General features: G+C 38.0%; 1 protein-coding gene across 2 annotated transcripts in view; it reads right to left on the bottom strand.

Moving 5' to 3' along the window:
• Positions 1–3,196: 3,196 nt before the first annotated feature.
• The window catches only part of LOC131427760 (uncharacterized), a 157,046-nt gene continuing 138,190 nt past the window's right edge, over positions 3,197–22,052 (bottom strand). The window contains exons 6-8 of one of the 2 annotated variants that reach the window (XM_058591223.1): positions 5,205–5,452; positions 5,045–5,141; positions 3,197–4,976 (exon numbers count right to left, since the gene is read on the bottom strand). In XM_058591223.1, coding sequence (XP_058447206.1) covers positions 4,629–4,976; positions 5,045–5,141; positions 5,205–5,452 — 693 coding nt within the window. In that variant the 3' untranslated portion in view covers positions 3,197–4,628. Of the gene's footprint in view, positions 4,977–5,044; positions 5,142–5,200; positions 5,453–22,052 lie in introns of both variants that reach the window. The other variant, XR_009229308.1, reaches the window with a different exon arrangement.

The following is a 22,052-nucleotide window of genomic DNA, read 5'->3' on the forward strand; positions in this document are numbered from 1 at the left end:
TTGTTCGAAAGCGTTGCAGGTTGCCATTTCGGCGCGGCGTGTACAAATGGTTTGGAGTTGAAAACTGTATGTTACGATGTGTCGTGGCATGCAAGGTGTCACGAACGAACAACAAGGTTTGCATGTTACATACAAGGTCAGGCAGATACTTCACCAAACTGAATTTAATTCTGTCCAACCTGGGAGCATTATTGTTACAAGACAATAGTGCTATAGAAAATTCCATCATTGAAAAGGGATTATCAATGGAACAATTATTTGGAGGAGAATAATGCTCTGCGTAGAAACAGAATCTGGGCAAACTTGCCTAGCAAAGTTAAATATCCATCGGGTCGAATATTCCTCGCTCTCATTGCTCACGTTACGATTCCTCATTCGTCTGGCCGTATTCCAAAGAGTGCTCATTGAGTATTCTTTTGACAAATCTTCGACAAAATGTTTCCAATACCTACATTTCTTGGCCTTGTATTTGGTTTATATTAAGAATTCAGTAACTTCTTCCAAGCACTTTGTTTCGCGTTTTGTTTACCATCGGGGCACTTTTTGTTCAACCAAGGTTTGGATGGCTTCTGTTAGTCGTTGTATCAGGAAATCGTTTGGTTTGGACTAGTTCTGCGGTCTTTGGTATTTAACCCAGTCAATATTTTTTGTCGAATCATATGGAATATTAACGAAGGTAGCAATATAATTGCTACTGCTAATTGAGATGATGATTGTATATGTGTAAATCAGGCAATATTTTCGAGGTGCATTCTAGTCGAATTGAAGTCGAGGAAAGATATAAATATAATGCTTTTGGACGTGCAGGAGGTCTTGGGATCCATGTCATGCTACCCATATTTAATACTGTCATGTTAAAATTGTCGCAAATATTATATATTTAGGATGATCTGTTATCATTGTAAACGGAACTCCATATCGTTCCGTGCGAATTGAAATCTCCCAGAATCAACCGTGGAGCAGGGAGGGCTTCAACCATTTCATGAAGTTGTCGTTGTCCAACTTGAGCTCTAGGAGGAATATATACCGAAGCTTTACAAATGTTTTCCTTTATTGTCTATTTGACAAGCAACGACTTCTATACTATCCAAGTAGCAAATGTAACTTATTGAAATTTCAAGAGGTTCTACAATTGTTTTAGAATTGTTTTTTTTTGTTAGATAAGTTCAGAAAGAATTTCAAATATATTAAAATCGGTTGTGCAACTTATCACTGTTAAGTTTTACAATACTACCCAAAAAATCACTATAGAACATTTTAAGGTACATCTGAAACATTTGTGCAGCACATCACCAACTTGCCCACGTTGCACTAGCAGTTATAGAAGCTCAGCAAAAATGTTCACATCGTCATGTAAAAACGAAGTAACTAAAACAATTGTTCAACTTATCCAAAATTTTCCAAATGTTATTATTATATCCGACTCCATATATGCCGAAATGGAATATGAAATTATGCTCTTCGCAAGGCAAAAAATGGTAAGCCAAATTGAAAACTTCGCAGTAAAAACAATTTTGCAGCCGAGTCCGCATAGTGTGCAGATTTCTTCATTTTTAAAAACACAATTCGAAACTTGCAAATAAGTTGTACCAGGTTTATCTGCTTGAAATGAACGCAAAACTTGCCAAAGTGAGAATATTATCATAAAAGTTCCAGAAATACAGCATTACATATGCAATGAAAACAAAAAACAAAAGGATAATTTGTAGCCGGTTTTTATCTCGCGAAAAAAATGAACAGACTTGACATCACTTTTTAAAGATATTGAAAGAAAAGTTAAGTTCATCATAGTTATATATTACCGCTTGAGCAACTTGTTTTTGAAACTAAAGCACACCTACTGCGTATCACAAAAGTCGGGTTCACTAAGATGAATGAATGCTTTCTTATACATATTTTGAACACTATTCCGATCATATTCATTAAAAAGAATAGATTGTTATTGTCATAGAAATTGATGTGCAATCATCAAAACATGTACATTCAAAGGCGCTTGAAATTTTCAGGCGTACGAAGATATGTTTCACCATAAAAATTGCGCTTTTTCCATAACACAACAGTTACTAGAATAGTAATATAAACTAATTTCATAAATTGCACAATCAGTAGAAAAATACAGGACAGCAACATATCGTACTACTTGGGTAGAAGGGGGTGGGATATTTAATTTACAATTTCCGAAAACTTCAGTAATCAGTGGCTGTGAAATGGAGCCCACTAGATTATTGTATTTTTTGTGCTAGTTTCTAGATTGGTTTGTGAGTTTGACAAACCAGGAGACAAAGACTTTGGTTTTGAATTTGACTATTTTGGTACACGGAGATCTTCTTTTGATGGTGAAATTTTAGGTGCCTTTTTTGGTAATTTTGGGGACTTCTTTTTTTCTAACGGACCCTTGAATAGTAACAAATGAACTAACAAAACTATTTTTATCAGAGTCAGATTCCTCTGGCTCTAGATTTGAAAAAGAGTTCTCTGCTTCGAAAAGGGAGACATCAATGACAGTTTTAAGCATTTCTGCATTTGTGCGCTTAGATCGTGCTTTTAAAGAAAGATTAATTTACCTTTGCGCAACTTATACGGGCATACTGAAAGATCATGAGGGCTCTCCACAATAAATACATTTTTTAAATTTCTTTAATGTAATCATTATCTGAATGGGACACCTCACACTTAATACATTTCGGCTTATTACTACAGTAAGTTGCTGTGTGGCCGTTTTTTGCAGTTCGTACTATTCGTAACATTTGGTATGAAAAAACCGAACAGAAAGATAAACTCTATCGATGTGCACATGACCACGAAACGCAGATTCAGCGAATGTCACTTGAAACGAATCTGAAGGTCGATAAGTCTTTGCTCCTTCAAAAGATACTGCGTACAATTGCTTTCACTCGAGTATCATTACTCCCTCAAGCATTGTTGGCTCCTGTAGGTCCTGGCCAACATCGACTTCGGTGGTTCCTGTGTAGACTGGCTTTCACTGTGCGGGATAAACTCTCAATCCTGATCGTAATGCCAATTGGGAATCTGGTATGATTTTGCCTCCGGATTTTCTTGAGGTGGCTATGCGCTGGGTTTTTGGGCATTGAAATTACATAACACTCGCGTATTACTCAACACCGCTTAGTGAACAAACAAACCATTTATTTTATCCTAACGTGTAACATTTATTGTACTTAATCTAGTTTTTAATAAATGAACAGGACACGCGGTCTACCATGACCGTTACGATAGCTAGTTGGTACTGCACTGACTGCTGCATCCTCAAAAGTAGGTCAGCAGATCCTCTGATCAGGCTGCGATGTTTTGAAGATCGGGTTAAATTCTCCTCCGCTCACTCGGCTATCATTTTATCAGTGGTGGTGGTATTAGGATCATTGCTCTCGTTCTACCGTTGCTACGCTGATGAACTCTCCACCACATACCTACATGTGTGTATGGTTGTAGTTGCCCTTTACATCGTTGATCGTTTGCCATTGCGTATGATCGTTTCACACGCAGTATTGTTGTTTTGTGGATTGCATGATCCGACGACGTTGGAGGAAGATTAGCTACAGGGTTGTATCTTTGGGTGGACTACTGTGGTTACGGAACAAGCATAGTTTTTAATAATCCAACTCCATACCGAATTAACTCATCAACCGAAAGACCCGTGTCGATGACAACACCGTCTCTTTCGACGTATTTCAAAGGAATTCAAAGGAAAGGAATCTCGTTAGCCTCCTTCAAAGAACCCGCTACAATGCGAATCTTGTCTTCATGGACTGTCAATATCTCTTAATAATCTCGTAATGTCAAGTCTCAAATAACTGGAATAAATTTATTGACTTCATTTTTGTATTTACCTGCAGTTAGGGTTGTCTTCGTGGTAGCAGCCGTTAATTCACGAGCCACCTCTTTGATTGAATGCTTTTTACTGAATTATGATGATTTAATAAATTATCATATTTTTAAATTAGGGGATATAATAGATCAGTGTCACCCAGTTGATTTACGATCAACTCTGCGTCTCACAAACATTGAAAGAGAGCGCGGATATCGCTTCAGTGGATATAAGCTCTCAGTTATATTCTGACTCTCGGCCAGCTTACATGTAACAAGACTACCTAGATACCACAATTATTATCATAATTCTTGATGCATAGAATTTCAGGATTCGAAACATCATATCATATTGAGTTTTTTGGATCCTGTACCATTTGTGTTCGATGTAGTAAACAGAATGGATATTATCGAAATAATGTTGTGGGTTAGAAAATCGAAGCACCATACCTTCAGAACTAATTGAAGATTCTTAAATTTTGGGTGGACACCACTTCATCTCCAGAAGGGGATTTAATACCTTACGTGATTCCAACCAAGGGCAAAATACGATGAGCTGGACATGTATCAAGAATGCCGGAAGAGAGGATGTATTACATGATGCTTAGTAGAGAGCTTGGAAGAGGTCGACGTCTATAGTGCAGCGGGAGTCTTTCATCACTAAAGTAATTACTATGAACATGATAAACTGTACGGCTATGTTTAACATGCAAACAAAAATATGGACATTATGAACAGTTAAATATTATTACATATTTTCGATTAAATGTTAATATTTATAGTTTATTACACGCAAAATAAATTTATGCGGATAAAAGCGCCTGATTAAACTCGTTCAATTTATCACGAACATATTTGTCGTTCCCTTCTATTTCTGCTAGTAGCATACATCGCACACTCTGCAAGTTAGGCATTTCATGACAGTCGCGGATGTTCAACAGTGTGGTAAAGTAGTTATCCCATAAATTCTTTCGAAAATATCGAGGCATTCGTGTCTTGATGTTCCAGTTGATAATATCCTTTTGTACTTCCATGTATCTGCCGAACAACATAACATGTGTTGTTCCAGCAACACCGTATAAATCTGGTTGGTATGTCCATGATCTTTTTTCTAGCATCTCGATGCATGTGAAGCACTCCGTTGTAACTACCTGCGAATATGAGTTTACAGAGTGATAACCAATATTCAAAAAACAGGATGAATGTTGAAAAGAATTACCTTTGTGAATGTTGTACCCTTGGTAAACAACTTAAGGTCGATAGAAACTCCAAAATCAATTAACTGTATACAAGGTATTTTTGAATCGATACTTATTCTACGGTTGGTAATAGAAATACGTGTTATGAATGAGTTGTTTTTACTAGTATTAATTACCTACGGGGTCATAAGCAGAAAGTTGTCAGGTTTAATATCCGCATGTATTATCATACAGCTGTGGAGGTGGTCAATGATTGACAGTATTTGGCAAGTAATTATCATGGCGATAAACTCATCAACATTTCTATTAGTTACTTTTTTCACGGTATTGCACACATCCAAAATATTTCCATATCGCGAGAATGGTGATACCAGTACACTAGCGTTGTTTCCGACAATTGCGTAGTCCACACTCATTAAACCAGGAAGCTGCAAAATAAGTTTAACAATAAGAAATAAATTTAATTATGGCTCAATCATATAGACGAATTATACAATCACTCCAACTCTAACAGGCTGGCCAGTACCCAGGATTTCGTTTCGGGAGGGGCCTACAGATGACAAATAAAACGTCTTTCTGATGATTCTTTATGCATCTAGTGCAAGGTATGTCTTTAATACCTTTTTGTTTCGCGGAAGCGGAAGTGCAGATTCAAAATTACTAAACAAATAAAACGAATTTCCGAATCCACATAGAATATAATTTGAAATTGAAATAGTCACACATTTTGGATGGGAATATGAGGGATTGAAGCAAGTAGTTTTATGTGTTACGGAGAAGAGATAATTTTCTTTATTTCTCTTATCATATTGTTCCAAAGTCCGGATTCACCGTTTTGTTCTGGAATTAATGAGTAACGAGTGTTAAAACCTTCAATTTCAGGAATGTGTTTTTATAAGTAACGATGCAAGAAGCAAATACTTTTAAACTATTCAGTAAGCTCTTCTAGTATGCAAATTTAAGTGATTTTATTTAAATATAGTAGTTTGGGAAGCACCAAAGAGCGATCAACAATTTAAAAATATAACTGACATCGATTTCTCAGAGATGGTTGATCCAAGTTTCAATAAACTTATATTCAAATAGAGTCCTAGTCGTAGTCCCATACGATCCTATTTAATTTCATCGAAATCCAACTTCCGGGTCTGGAAATACAGGGTGACGATTATTGAAAATTTCAATTCGTCATCAGAAGTGACGACGAACAGAAGGAAAATCTTTTCAGTAGCGGTTAAAAACTCAAAAATTGAGCTTACATAGATTTCCCAGAGATGACTAGGACAATTCAAATGAAAGGTCTTAAGGTTTCATAGATTTCTGTTTGAAATCGTCATGGCCGTATGATGTATGCGATGAATTTGAACTTCCAGAACGTTAGAATTATTTTTTTCCAATAGGATGGATGGGGCAATCGATGCTATTAGTCAGAGAATAGAAAACGAAGAGTTACTGAAGGAATACTCATCTATTTTGCGAAACATGTTGGTTGATGAGAACAATAGTATCTCCGAATTCAAGAATATCAGAATGCTGGGTACAAGCGCGATGTAAACATTCTAGAGACAATACACATCGTAGCAGTCTTGGGTGATTGGTTTGTAGAGTCATAAAACTTCATTGGGTTTCGCTGTAACAAAAACACACAGAATTCCGTTCTGATTATATATGTATAAGACCCTCTCAATGTCCATTTGTAGCGCACCACATTTCACAAGGCTTCACACATACACTACTTCGAATGACGACAATTCACAGCATTGAACATTCACGAATAGCATTAGAAGGAGTGGTCAGAGCTGACACCCTTATTTCGACTCATGAAGAACAGAAAATGTCTTCTTAACGGTCATATTAGTTGATGACCATACATACTTACCTTGGTGGTTTCTGGTTTCCGGAAGTAGCTGTACCCTGTCTTACAGGGAATTCTGGAATTGCCGATTTCAATTTTCCGTTTTTTCCCGGTTTTCCCGGTTTTTTTTAGATAAAATTCCCGGTTTTTGGAATAGACTCAAATCGCCCCTGTTTAGTGTTTTTTTTTGTAAATATTTTTTAATTCAAACTTTAAACAGATATCCCATGTCCAAAAAGGATCGTTTTAATAGTAGGATTCAGATACTTTCCAGACATTTCGATGTATAAATAAAAAATATTCATTATAACATGTGCAAATAAGAAAAGCATAAAGCCATTTTCAACTCATTCAGGAATTTTGGTTACGCGTTACCGATTTCTTCCGAGTGCACATGACTGTTTTTATTATTTTTTTGGTATACATATGATTGAAAATAACTCAATAAGGAACAACAATCTAAAAAACGGACGCTTGCCACTCGGAACAAACAACAACAATCTATGCTTGCAACTTCAAATCATTTTGCACAGAGCTTTCTTCGCTCCTTCCGGAAGAAAAAGTGGAAATCTCAGTTCGGCGGGAAAATTAAAAATTCTTATAATTATTCTAACTATGTACATATAACCTTTGTATAAGCTGTATCTATGAAAATAGCTGTGAATGCTCCAGACCAGGGTTTTGAAATATTGTTTATTCTAACCTAGTATGAGAATCATCAAGTCGAATTATCTGCGATAATTATCAACTTGCGATTCTCTCTTAGTAAATTCCACACAGCGCCGATCATTGCCAGACTGTATATATGTATTTTGTTAAGAGCTGTGAAATACTCAGAGTATAAAGTGGAGCGAAGAAATGTAGAAAAATTCTCTCACGGTTCACGCATTGAGAGACAGCGAGTTCTTGTAGTATCTTATACCAGATTGAAAATGTTGTGTACAATGTAGAGAAATATCGAGCCGCTTTCTGCCAAATTATCGGCAATCACAAACACTGATGATGGCACAGCGAATCTAACATAATATCGTCATTGCCAGGGCTTCGTCCATGGTACAATAAATTGTTATATGGACATATACTGTTTAAATTATGTCGCTTGCAAGCATATCTGTTCAATGAACGATACTCTCAGATAAATTATCATGCTGTGATTGTGATGAAAACCATAAAATCAATTATTAACAAAATCCTGTCAAACTTGAAATTTCCATGTAATATCAACGTTCTATTATGGAATAGTTGAGGACATTTAAAAGAAAATTTAACATAGATTCACTGAACAAATCAATCCATTTTCTAAATCTTTCTATACTGATCCTCAAGAATTCTATACTGGTCCTCAGAAACCAGCTTCAACTCTCACAAAAGGAACTCAAATACTTCCTGTAAACGGTGAATAAGATCAAAGTCGACAACTCTTCCAATTTTGCGAGTCCTTTTGACATCTAAGCATAGTATTGTATTGTCTCAAGATGACATTACTGAGACAAATTATAATTAAACAAGGGCAATCATTAGCAAACTTAAAAACATGAAGGCTCTTAAAAATGTTCAATAATTTTGTTAAATATTTTCCCTATGCTACCTTGAGATTTTGCCATAAATTTGGCAGATGCGTTGAATACTTATTTAAAAATTTAACAAAATCCAAAAACAGCATCCAAATTATCCTTATTTTTCAAAATGAGCTTTTATTATGCTGTTATTGATAACAACTAAAAAACCCTTCTTAATCCACCTAGTGGTGTGATAATGCCTTTCTCTTTTTTCATAAAAGTCTCATGAAAATATATTTCATACTTATATTAAATAATTTCGGATACCAATTTTGACACCAATTGATTCAGATTGATTCGAGTAGTTCACAAAAGCATGCTTCAGTGTTTATGTCACACAGTCAGCATCATTTTTCCAAACTAGTGCTTGACATTTGCGTTGCCTATTTGTATGAAAACAGTGATGCTAATCTAAAAAACCCTTCTTAATCCACCTAGTGGTGTGATAATGCCTTTCTCTTCTTTCATAGCAGTCTCATGACAATATGTTTCATACTTTTACTAAATAATTTTGGATACTAATTTTGTCATCAATTGATTCAGATTGATTCGAGTAGTTCACAAAAGCATGCTTCAATGTTTATGTCACACAGTCAGCATCATTTTTCCAAACTAGTGCTTGACATTTGCGTTGCCTATTTGTAATCAGTGATGCTAATCTAAAATACCTTTCTATAGAGAAAGGCAAAAAGCCTTCTTAGTCCACTTAGTGGAATTTTCTTATATCTTTAAAAATCACCATAGGGGGGAGTACATGAAATTTTCGAAATCGAAAAAAAAATTTGGTGCCAAAAGGCTTAGAATTGCATGAAACATCGAGATTTAGTGTCATCTCGAAAAAATTTTTTTTTGAAAAAATCGACTTTTTGGGACTTAGAAAAAAATATGAAAATTTTTCTAAGTCCCAGAAAGTTGATTTTTTGAAAAAAATTTTTTTTTGAGATGACACTAAATTTCGATGTTTTATGCAGTTTTAAGAGTTTTGGCATCAAAAAAAATTTTCGATTTTGGAAATTTCATGTACTCCCCCCTATGGTGCTTTTTCAAGATCGAAAATTGTCAAACCTTTACCACCGGGCAGCACCCCTTAAGCATGTCCGATTTAGGTCAAATTTTGCATGAACGCTTTTTTCGAGGTGCTTAAACTTTTGAGCACTAGAACTTTACGAAAATAGAGTTGATCCCAAAATTTTTGCACCCTTATATATAAGAGCGGTAAAAATCAACGTGTTTTGTCGGTTACGTCACTTATACCATCATATATCTGGAACCAAAAGTCACAACTATTTGATCTTCGAACCTGATCAACGGCCCGACAGTAGCTTTCAAACGAGCCCAAGTTTGTTAAAATCGGATCAGCCATCTCTGAGAAAATTGAGCGCGTTCAAATACAACGCTTTTTGTCGGTTACGTCACTTATACAATCATATCTTCGGAACTAAAACTCACAGCCATTTGATCTTCGAACTTGATCAATGGTCCGACAGTATCTTCGAAAAGTGCACATACATACACACACACACACAGACATTTTCCGATCTCGACGAACTGAGTCGAATGGTATATAACACTATGGGTCTCCGAGGCTCCGTTCGAAAGTCGTTTTTTCCAGCAATTCTAATACCTTTCTATAGAGAAAAGCAAAAAGCCTTCTCAGTCCACTTAGTGGAATTATCATATATCTTGAAAAATCACCATAGGGGGAGTACATGAAATTTTCGAAATCGAAAAAAAAATTTTGTTGCCAAAAGGCTTAGCATGAAATGAAATGCATGAAACGTCGAGATTTAGTGTCATCTCGAAAAAATTTTTTTTTGAAAAAATCGACTTTTTGGGACTTAGAAAAAATATCAAAATTTTTCTAAGTCCCAGAAAGTTTATTTTATCCAACAATTTTTTTTTTTGAAATGACACAAAATTTTTAATGTTTCATGCAGTTTTAAAAGTTTTGGCATCAAAAAAAATTTTCGATTTTCGAAATTTCATGTACTCCCCCTTATGGTGCTTTTTCAAGATCGAAAATTGTCAAACCTTTAACACCGGACTGCATCCCTTACGCATGTCCGATTTAGCTCAAATTTTGCATGAAGGCTTTTTTAGAGGTGCTTGATCCCAAAATGTTGGCACCCTTATATATAAGAGCGGTAAAAATCAACGTGTTTTGTCGGTTACGTCACATATATCATCATATATCTGGTACCAAAAGTCACAGCCATTTGATCTTCGAACTTGATCAATGGCCCGACAGTAGCTATCAAACGAGTCCAAGTTTGTTAAAATCGGTTCAGCCATCTCTGAGAAAATTGAGCGCGTTCAAATACAACGCTTTTTGTCGGTTACGTCACTTATACAATCATATCTCCGGAACCAAAAGTCACAGCCATTTGATCTTCGAACTTGATCAATGGCCCGACAGTAGCTATCAAACGAGTCCAAGTTTGTTAAAATCGGTTCAGCCATCTCTGAGAAAATTGAGCGCGTTCAAATACAACGCTTTTTGTCGGTTACGTCACTTATACAATCATATCTCCGGAACCAAAAGTCACAGCCATTTGATCTTCGAACTTGATCAATGGCTCGACAGTAGCTTTCAAACGAGTTCAAGTTTGTTAAAATCGGTTCAGCCATCTCTGAGAAAATTGAGCGCGTTCAAATACAACGCTTTTTGTCGGTTACGGCACTTATACAATCATATCTCCGGAACCAAAAGTCACGGCCATTTGATCTTCGAACTTGATCAATGGTCCGACAGTAGCTTTCAAACGAGCCCAAGTTTGTTAAAATCGGTTCAGCCATCTCTGAGAAAAATGAGCGCGTTCAAATACAACGCTTTTTGTCGGTTACGTCACTTATACAATCATATCTCCGGAACCAAAAGTCACAGCCATTTGATCTTCGAACTTGATCAATGGCCCGACAGTAGCTTTCAAACGAGTTCAAGTTTGTTAAAATCGGTTCAGCCATCTCTGAGAAAATTGAGCGCGTTCAAATACAACGCTTTTTGTCGGTTACGGCACTTATACAATCATATCTCCGGAACCAAAAGTCACAGCCATTTGATCTTCGAACTTGATCAATGGCCCGACAGTAGCTATCAAACGAGTCCAAGTTTGCTAAAATCGGTTCAGCCATCTCTGAGAAAATTGAGCGCGTTCAAATACAACGCTTTTTGTCGGTTACGTCACTTATACAATCATATCTCCGGAACCAAAAGTCACAGCCATTTGATCTTCGAACTTGATCAATGGCCCGACAGTAGCTTTCAAACGAGTTCAAGTTTGTTAAAATCGGTTCAGCCATCTCTGAGAAAATTGAGCGCGTTCAAATACAACGCTTTTTGTCGGTTACGGCACTTATACAATCATATCTCCGGAACCAAAAGTCACAGCCATTTGATCTTCGAACTTGATCAATGGTCCGACAGTAGCTTTCAAACGAGCCCAAGTTTGTTAAAATCGGTTCAGCCATCTTTGAGAAAAATGAGCGCGTTCAAATACAACGCTTTTTGTCGGTTACGTCACTTATACAATCATATCTCCGGAACCAAAAGTCACAGCCATTTGATCTTCGAACTTGATCAATGGCCCGACAGTAGCTATCAAACGAGTCCAAGTTTGTTAAATTCGGTTCAGCCATCTCTGAGAAAATTGAGCGCGATCTAATATCTTCGAAAAGTGCACACACATACACACACACACACACATACACACACACACACACACGCACACACATACACACAGACCTTTTCCGATCTCGTCGAACTGAGTCGAATGGTATATAACACTATGGGTCTCCGAGGCTCCGTTCGAAAGTCGGTTTTTCCAGCAATTCTAATACCTTTCTATAGAGAAAGGCAAAAAGCCTTCTCAGTCCACTTAGTGGAATTTTCATATATCTTGAAAAATCACCATAGGGGGGAGTACATGAAATTTTCGAAATCGAAAAAAAATTTTTGATGCCAAAAGGCTTAGAATTGCATGAAACGTCGAGATTTAGTGTCACCTTGAAAAAAAATTTTTTTGAAAATATCGACTTTTGGGACTATCTGGGAAAAATATCAAAATCCCAGAAAGTTGATTTTTTCAAAAAAAATTTTTTTGAGATGACAGTAAATTTCGATGTTTTATGCAGTTCTCTGAGCAAATTGAGCGCGTTCAAATACAACACTTTTTGTCTGTTACGTCACTTATACAACCATATATGCGGAACCAAAAGTCACAGCCATTTGATCTTCGAACTTGATCAATGGCCCGACAGTAGCTTTCAAACGAGTTCAAGTTTGTTAAAATCGGTTCAGCCATCTCTGAGAAAATTGAGCGCGTTCAAATACAACGCTTTTTGTCGGTTACGGCACTTATACAATCATATCTCCGGAACCAAAAGTCACAGCCATTTGATCTTCGAACTTGATTAATGGCTCGACAGTAGCTTTCAAACGAGTCCAAGTTTGTTAGAATCGGTTCAGCCATCTCTGAGATAATTGAGCGCGTTCTAATATCTTCGAAAAGTGCACACACATACACGCACCCACACATACATACACACACAGACATTTTCCGATCTCGTCGAACTGAGTCGAATGGTATATAACACTATGGGTCTCCGAGGCTCCGTACGAAAGTCGGTTTTTCCAGCAATTCTAATACCTTTCTATAGAGAAAGGCAAAACTCTGATGATTCCTGTTTGATTTAAAACTGCCTGCAAGTCTCTAAAAATCGTTGGACGAGACATGGGGTATTGGCCCAATTTCTAATGGACAATAAGTTATTTAAACACTTATACTGAACATTTCGCTCAAACGCAAAATTGGGTATTGTCTCCTACTTTTCAATTGTTGAAAAAAAAATCATTATGCTAACAACTGTTACTCATAGGTGAGCAAGTAATATTTTTCCTAGTTTTTCACTAAAATTCCCGACTTTTTCCCGGTGAAATCAAGTTCCCGACTTTTTCCCGGTTTTCCCGATTTTCCCGATCACTTGCCACCCTGATAAGACCTCCAAAATGGAACTCACGCGATGTACTGGCTCTTACGTACTGGTGCATTGTCTCGAAAACATGATTTTCAATCGCCCCAGTAATGCACGCTTATACTTACTGCCGATGATGGGTTTCCTTTTTAGAGGTAGTCCACGAAAATATTATCATGACATTCCCAAAGAATCGACTACATAACCTTTTCGCCTCATTCAGTCTCCCTAGACTGCTTCGGAGCAGTCATGCCAACGTCAGTCCATTGGTGGGCTCTCTGACGTATAATATTTTTGTCGAGAAAACGACTTACTTTACTATGGAGCGCCTTTTCAAAATTAGCCATATGGAAGAATGGGCAGAACTTAATCGTGAATATTTCGACTTGTATTAATGGCAGCAACATAACTATTTTACTATTTCATCAAAAATATGATCAGGAATTTAGGATAATATTTTGAACAGTGTGAGCTAACCACATACAACTCAAAAGTTAAGTTAAAAAAATTAAACTCAAAAATTAAGTTTTCAAAATTTGAAAACAACGCGGAAAACTCTGTTCTTTCACTCGGGGTTTTCGCGCAAGGACGACGATTTTGAAATAGTCAGGCACATATTTTCAACTTAACGTTATAAAAGTGGAACAGTTATCGAACATAGATAATTTCTTCTGTGGCGTTGGATGGAAGAAGACATCGGGGCGAGAAGACGCATCCAGACAGCGGCATCGGAGAGCGCACCGCCTGCGTGGTTAAAAACCACAAACGCTCAGGTCATAGTTCTAACATTCGATGTGGATAGACGAATAACCTACTACGACTAATTTCGATTTTGTTTTATCTTTAATTCGCAGCTGTCTACTTACCCAAGCTATGGGTAAAACGCGCCATAGATCCGAGAAGGATCCAAAGGAGGTCAAGCGTCTGAAGTCAAGTGATGTACAGATAAACGACCGTTTGCTGAGTAACAACCAATACGCTGATCTGCCAGTTCATGTCGAAGAGGAACTGAAGAAGAAGGAAAAAATGCCGCCTTTCTACCCGAAGGGTTCCCATCAACTCTACCCTCGGATTTCAACACGCTGATCAGCAAAGGACTACAGGCAACAATCCGTTTATGTACTGAAGGCTATAAAATAACTGTTCCGGCTTTGAACCACTACAAAGCAGTGAAATTGTACCTGAAGCAGACAAAAGCGGAATACTTCACACACGATATTGCCGCCAACAAACCTATGAAGGTTGTACTTCGAGGACTACCCGACATGATGGAAGCCGAACTAAAGCAGGCACTGTCGGAGGCTGGACTAAAGCTTGTGATGGTGTTTAAAATGAAACGACATAATACGGACAAAAGGTATCGAGATCAACTGTTCCTGGTTCATCTGGAGAAGGGCTCCATCACCATGAGTCAAGTAAAACCGATAAAATCATTATTCCATATAATCATCGAATGGCAAAAGTATAAACCGGTACATCGGGATGTCACACAGTGCACGAACTGTTTGAACTACGGCCATGGAGCGAGGACTTGCCACATGAAAAGTCGGTGCGGGAAATGTGCCGAATCACACAATACCAACGATTGCTTACTAGATGACATCGCTGTAAAATGTGTGAACTGTGATGGCGACCATCCATCTACTAGCAAATCGTGTCCCAAACGTGCTGAGTTCACAAAAATTCGACAACAGGCGTCCCGTAAACAATCAACGCACAAGAATATTCCACAGAAGGATGAAATTAATTTCTCCCGGCTCCCACCGAAGAGGGATATTCCGAATTTGCCGCCACTTTCTTACAGCAATCCAAAAGATTCAGCCGCTAGATCACAAAATGATTCTTCCTTCAAAATCCCTCCTGGGTGGGGCAATAATCAACCACAAGCAAAGGATGACTCTGGTGACTTATTCTCTGCTGAACAACTGATCGTCATTTTTGAAACAATGACATCGTCGAATATGCAATATAATGAGTTGGTTGTAGTAAATTGGAATGCTTGCTCACTCAGGAACAAAACTGCTGAATTATCCGACTTTCTTCAAGAGAAGAATGCCGATATTGCTATTTTAACTGAAACTCATCTTAAACCTGAAATTTTTATTTTTATTTCCAATTACAGGATTCACAGGCTCGACAGGACCACTACCAGAGGAGGGGGAGTTGCCATTGCCATTAAACGATCCATTCAGCACAGGCTTCTGACAGCCTTTAAATTGCAACTTATAGAAGCTATCGGAATTGAGATTACAACGACGATGGGACCCATCATTATCATTGAAGCGTACTGCCCTAAACAAACCAATCTTCGAGATGGTACGTGTGCATCATTGAAGCGAGATCTGGCTATGCTCACTCGACGACAGAACAAATTCATCATTGCTGGGGACCTGAACGCACGGCATGAGCTGTGGGGAAACAAAAGACAGAATCGAAACGGATTCGTGCTTGCCGAAGTCTACGAAGCTGGACAGTACAACATCCTCGCTCCGGATCAACCAACGCGACTTTCCAGATCGGAAGTTCATTCCATTTTGGATCTATTCATCAGCATCATCGCCATAGATAGCTCCAGTTTTCTTCAACGAGCGCTCTTTCGACCACTTTCCAGTGATAATGACGTTAGTATCTTCACCAGAAACAGTGTCTATTCAACGTCGGATGAACTATTATCGCACCGACTGGGTCCAATATCGCCGACCAATATCAATTTGCCACTAGATTCACCGATGGAAATCGATGCGGCCCTATCTTCCTTCCAGCATTCAATCGCAGTCGCTCGACATAGGACGGTTCCAGTACAACATATGCCGCATTCCTCTTTCAAATTGACAGTGTCACCAAGAAACACATCCGTTTTCGAAATATCTACCGGAGGCAGTATCAATGTACTGGCATTCTAGATAAGAAGACATCTTATAACAACTTAACTAGGATAATCCAGGAAAGGATATCTGAGCTTCGCAGCAGGAACTTCCAGCAAAAGCTTCGAGAAATTCTCCCAGATTCAAAGCCCTTCTGGTCCTTAACGAAGGTGCTTAAGAAAAAGTACGGGTGTGTAATGTGTGTAATGTAATGATGTCGTGAATACGAATAGAATACGCTTTATTTATGCTTCCGAATTCGAATTGGTAGTTGATCGATTGTTTGAATTGTGCAATTTTCCCCTCTTTCATTACTAGACATTTAAACGATGCGCCTAGACTAAATTACAGATTAGTTACATTAAACATTTTGTAACGCAATTAAATATTATGAAATAAGCAGTATAGTTCTTTATAATAAAATAATGGTGGCTCTGAAAAGAACTTTTTATGAACGCGTTCGTGATGGAGAGTGACGAGTTGAGTTAGTTTAGCACGCAGACTCTGAAATCTAAACCCATATTCCGGAACTAAGATCTGAAACTTGAAGACGATTTTCCGCCAGGACTACCAGAATGGGTTGTATAGAGTACAGTAAAGGAAATTTTCGCATAATTCTTTAGGAGTATTATTATGGTTCTAAAAAGAACCGAATAGAATAAGTCTGGAATAAAGAACTGGACCCTGATTTCAAGAACTAAATTTAGAACCAATAATAGACTCAGAATCCAGTTTCAATTCTAGAACTGCAATTACGAAACTCAAATCAGTTCCGAAATACAGTTCCAGAATCCATGTTTCAGCACGCAGGCTCTGAATTCTAAACCTATATTGCGGAACTAAAATCTGAAACTTGAACTTCTCGTTACGACTACCGAAAAGCAAATGAGAGTTGCGACCTGAGCGTTCGAGGTTTTAACCACGCAGAAGGAGCTCTCTCCGTCGCTGCTGGTTGATGGTTTAACTCCCACGACGTCTGCTTCCATCGAACGCACGAAAAGATTTTCACCACGGTTCCCCTTTTATACGCAATTAGTTGAAGATATTTGCCTGATTACCTCAAAAACGTCGTACTTGCGCGAAAAACCCAAGCGAAAGTAAAGAGTTTTCCGCGTTGTTTTCAAATTTTGAGAAAACTTAATTTTTGAGTTGTTTGTGGTTATCTCACTGTTCAAAATATTATCCTAAATTCCTGATCACATTTTTTATGAAATAGTGAAAGAATTATGTTGCTGCAATTAATACAAGTGCGACTGCGAGCGACTGCCGACCGATTAAGTTCTGCCCATTCTTCCATATGGCTAATTTTGAAAAGGCACCCCATAGTAAAGTAAGTCGTATTCACGACAAAAACCGAAGCCTATTCCTCCTCTGATGTCACCCCAGGACGCAGCTGAAGGAATACCTTTAATCATACCAGTAGAGAAGGCAAATGCGCTAGGCCAGCAGTCTCACAATTTAGGACTCAACATTGTTAGTCCACATGAAAGAGCCGTTGCTGATAGCGTAGCTGAGGTTGACCAATCAGACAGCTTGGTTCCTGAGGAAAGTAGAGTCACTGTGGATGAGCTGATGGCTATTGTGAAAAAATCCAAAAATATGAAGGCCTCCGGTTTCGACAACACATTCAACATTGAGCTGAAACATTTGAATATTCGCTCATTTGTCTTCTTAGCTGAAATTTTTAACAGGTGCTGGGAGCTTGGTTACTTCCCTTCAAAGTGGAAATTAGCTAAAGTTATCCCAGTTTTGAAACCGGGGAAAGATTCTTCCTTTTCCAAGTTCTATCGGCCCATCAGCTTACTCTCTGCCCTATCCCAGCTGTTTGAAAAGTCAATACAAAGGCGAATTGTTGCTTTCGCAGATGAACAGGATATATTACTGGAAGAACAGTTTGGGTTCCGGAAAGGAAGATCCACCATCCACCAACTCACAAGGGTTAACAACGTCATCCAGCAAAACAAATCAGTGTCCAAAACGACTGCCATGGCAATATTGGTTTTTGAAAAGGCATTCTTTAATGTGTGGCACGATGGCCTGGTGTTTAAACTGCATCGGTATAATTTTCTGATGTATCTTATAAAAATTATCAAAAATTTTTTTGCAGATAGAGCATTCCAGGTTTCTCTGAATAATGCACTTTCAGTAAGATTTACTATTCATGCTGGTATACCCCAAGGAAATATCCTAGGTCCCATCCTATACAACATTTTTACATCAGACATCCCACCTATTCCGGATGGTGGTGTTCTGTCACAATTTGCTGATGATACTGCCATTATTTACAAAGGTCGTGTCATCAATGCTCTGAAGAATAAACTACAGACAGGTCTGGACGCTCTAACTGAATATTTTACAAGCTGAAAAATTGTGATCAATGCAGCAAAAACTCAGGTCATCTTGTTTCCATATTCAAGATCTCCAAAACTTGTTCCATCAGACGAATGACGAATACGATTCGGTGATGAGGTCATCCAATGGTCCGACGAAGTTATCTATCTAGGACTCACCTTTGACAGACATCTGATATTCAGGTCACATGTTGACAAAATCGTTCAAAAATGCAGCATAGTCATTAGGTCTCTGTATCCGCTGATTTGTAGAACATCTAAATTGTGCCTGAAGAATCAGATGGCTGTCTATAAACAAATTATCTACCCCGCAATTGAATGCGCAGTCCCTGTTTGGCGGGGCTGTGCACGAACGCACAAACTTAGGCTTCAGCGCATTCAAAGAAAGATCTTAAAGATGAATCTAAATCTACCCCCTTGGACAAGGACTAGTGAAATACATGAGATGGCCTCCCTGGACATACTAGAACAAAAATTCGAACAATACTGCACGAAATTTGAAGAGAGGTGCTCAATTTCTGTCATACAAATAATTCAAAATTTGTACGTATTAGGTTAGGGATAGTTATAAGTAGGTAGATATTTTATTAATAATTAAAATAAATATTATGATTAAACATTAGTATGTAGAACAAGAGTAACTAAAACACCTTTAATTATAACGAATGGTATGAACAACAAAGATAAAAGGCCAAAGGGTTAAAACACTTGTACTGTAAAATGTTGATGTAATACACAAAAATAAGATTAATAAACAGATATTTTTGCATGAGTGCGTTTGTTTATTTCCTTTTGCCTCCTCCACTGAATCGCACCAAAGTGCTAGAGCAGAGCTAATAAATTCTCTGAGGTGGATGCAGATACTTTCACAGACGTATACACTCCAGTGAGCACCCTGGTGTATGGTTTGCGTATAAGTAACGTGGGGCATGCAAAATCAGCAAACTAAAACAATTTAAACAGTTTTTCCTTGCAAATTTTTTATAGCAAGGCCATATCTACTCTCTATTTAGGTATTTAGGCGAGAGCACATGATAGCGATTCGTGCGAAGAGAATGTGATTCTCTCGCACCAGCTTCTTACAACACAAGCACGCACTCAAAGTCTGTCTAATGGACACTGAGAAGAAATGCGCTTTCCTCTTTGTGTGAAGCACACCAAATGTATCCGCAGTGTACAATTGAAACTTACGCCCTGGTATATCACTCTAGTGAAATGTCATCTCTGCATACCTGTAGAATACTTCTACTTTGCGTAGAAGAACAACACATTTTCTACTTAGACTCCCTATTTCATCTCATTTGTAAGGACGTTACCGTAAAAACCTATGATTTTTATTTTCATATTTCTGCTTAATTCGCCTTGCTCCAAATTCAGAATTGATTCACATTTCTTGGAAATTTAAATAGTATTCAAAAACTCAGCTAAAAACACTTCTGATATGTTCATTCATCTCAAAGAATTTTATTCATCCTATCGTTGGTCCTTACTCATCCTATTAGGAATGGAAATCAAAACAAAACATTGCGCTATTACCAAGGGGAGAGTCGCTTAACACAGCATTGTGTTAATGTTTGATCAGCACATTGTCCTAAGTGTCCTCCCCTTAACTATTACACAATCTCCCTCTTAGAAAAAAAACGTTCAACGGTGGTCCTTCGTTGGTCTAATGAACGTCCAATTAATCGTTCAACGGGAGGCCAGCACGGGACCTTCGTTTGCCGAATTTTTAAATAGACCGTTGAACCGAATGCCAATTTTTTCGTTCAACAAACCCGGCAGACAGAGGTCCATTGTTGAGCCATTTTTAATATGAGGAGTTGGAACCCCGTTGGACTAGTTTTACTGGAGGATTTCCGAAGTTTTGTCGTAAATACGACTTATTTCACTATGGGGCGCCTTTTCAAAATTTACTCTGTACAAGAATGGGCAGAACTTTATGGCGAATATCGCTTGATGTACTTAACCCAACAACATAATTTATTCTACAAGCTATTGGAAATATGATCAAGAATTTGTGATTCAATTTTCAACAGCGTGAGATAACCATAAATAACAGAAAAACAAAGTTCTCTAAAACTTTTGGAAATTAAGAGGAAAATTCATAATGCTTGCTTGCCTTTTTCGCATCCGGACGACAGTTTTGAGGTAGTCAGACGCATGTCTGTTCCGATTACCTACTGGACGAATACTAAAGGTAATCATTGATTGAAAATCGTTCATTCCTTCTAGTGCTTCAGATGCAAATAGATGTCGTGGTAAATTTCTTCCTCCAATATCAGTAAGAACAAACTAAGTATAAAGCATGAAACGCTCATTTAGTGCTTTCACTTTTACATCGGCCGTCAAGAGGGTCGGCAATGCAAGCAAACCTGTTGTGTGGTACAAAACTTCAAACGCTCAGGTCACAGAACCAGTTTTTTTTCAAAGAAGATCGATTGCATCATCCTGTTGCTGGTCGTTTGCGTTGGAGCAAAATAAAACGAAAAATTGACAACAATGCGGAACATCATGCAAAATCAGCCTTTCTAATGACTTCAAATGTTATGTAAAGAACTATAAAGTTTACTTCTTTGCAAATCGGAAATTAAAACCATTAGTGTAGTGCAAATCTAGGATAATTTGATTAGCTTTGTGCAATTTTCGCAGTGCAAAATTCACGACAGTTTAATATTGTTTATATACAAAAAATGTTTAATATCTTAAAGAATTACACAACTTGGCCCTTCGGAATGCGAGAAAGTAAGAGTAACAGTGTCAGCTTTATTCGTATTCACGACATCCAGTTATGTTTCTGACATTACACACCCGTACTTTTTTCCACTTATTTTTTTAAACCAACACTACATACCTGTACAATACTTCTACTTCACGTAGGATTGTTGGAGACGTTACCATCCCTACAACCTAATAGTAATTGCTGGGCTCACTGGTGGCAGTCCGCTTGTCACTCAGTTGATGCACCGACCAGCATCCGGTCTATGTGTCAGAATCAGAATGTGATATGTAGTAGAATAAGCAGCACGCGTTTTTACCTCTAACTGTGCGTCTATTAATAAAGTCATTTTTAATGTTTGAGTCGAGTTATATTCATTATCGGTCATCTCCGAACACGGCCACAACAGTGGCGACGAGGATTTAGGTTAAATTGGTGATCAGAAGCCAATCTTTATCACTCACGAGAAAACGAGAAGCATGGCGGTATCTAACCTAAATTCGGAGCATCAGCAACAGGGAACCGGCTTACCTGGCGGTCCATAGCACCCGGGAATGCAGCAAAACCATCTGCGCCATTCAGTTCCATTTTTCAACGATCCACCATCATCGCAACAATCAGCAAATACCAGCTCATCTTCGCTTGTGGGAGAAAATAGGTAAACCATCCAATGCAACAGTAAATGAGCTAGCCCCAACAGCGTCAGGCGACCGAT

Source organism: Malaya genurostris, chromosome 2, assembly GCF_030247185.1.
Source record: "Malaya genurostris strain Urasoe2022 chromosome 2, Malgen_1.1, whole genome shotgun sequence".
NCBI lineage: Eukaryota > Metazoa > Arthropoda > Insecta > Diptera > Culicidae > Malaya > Malaya genurostris.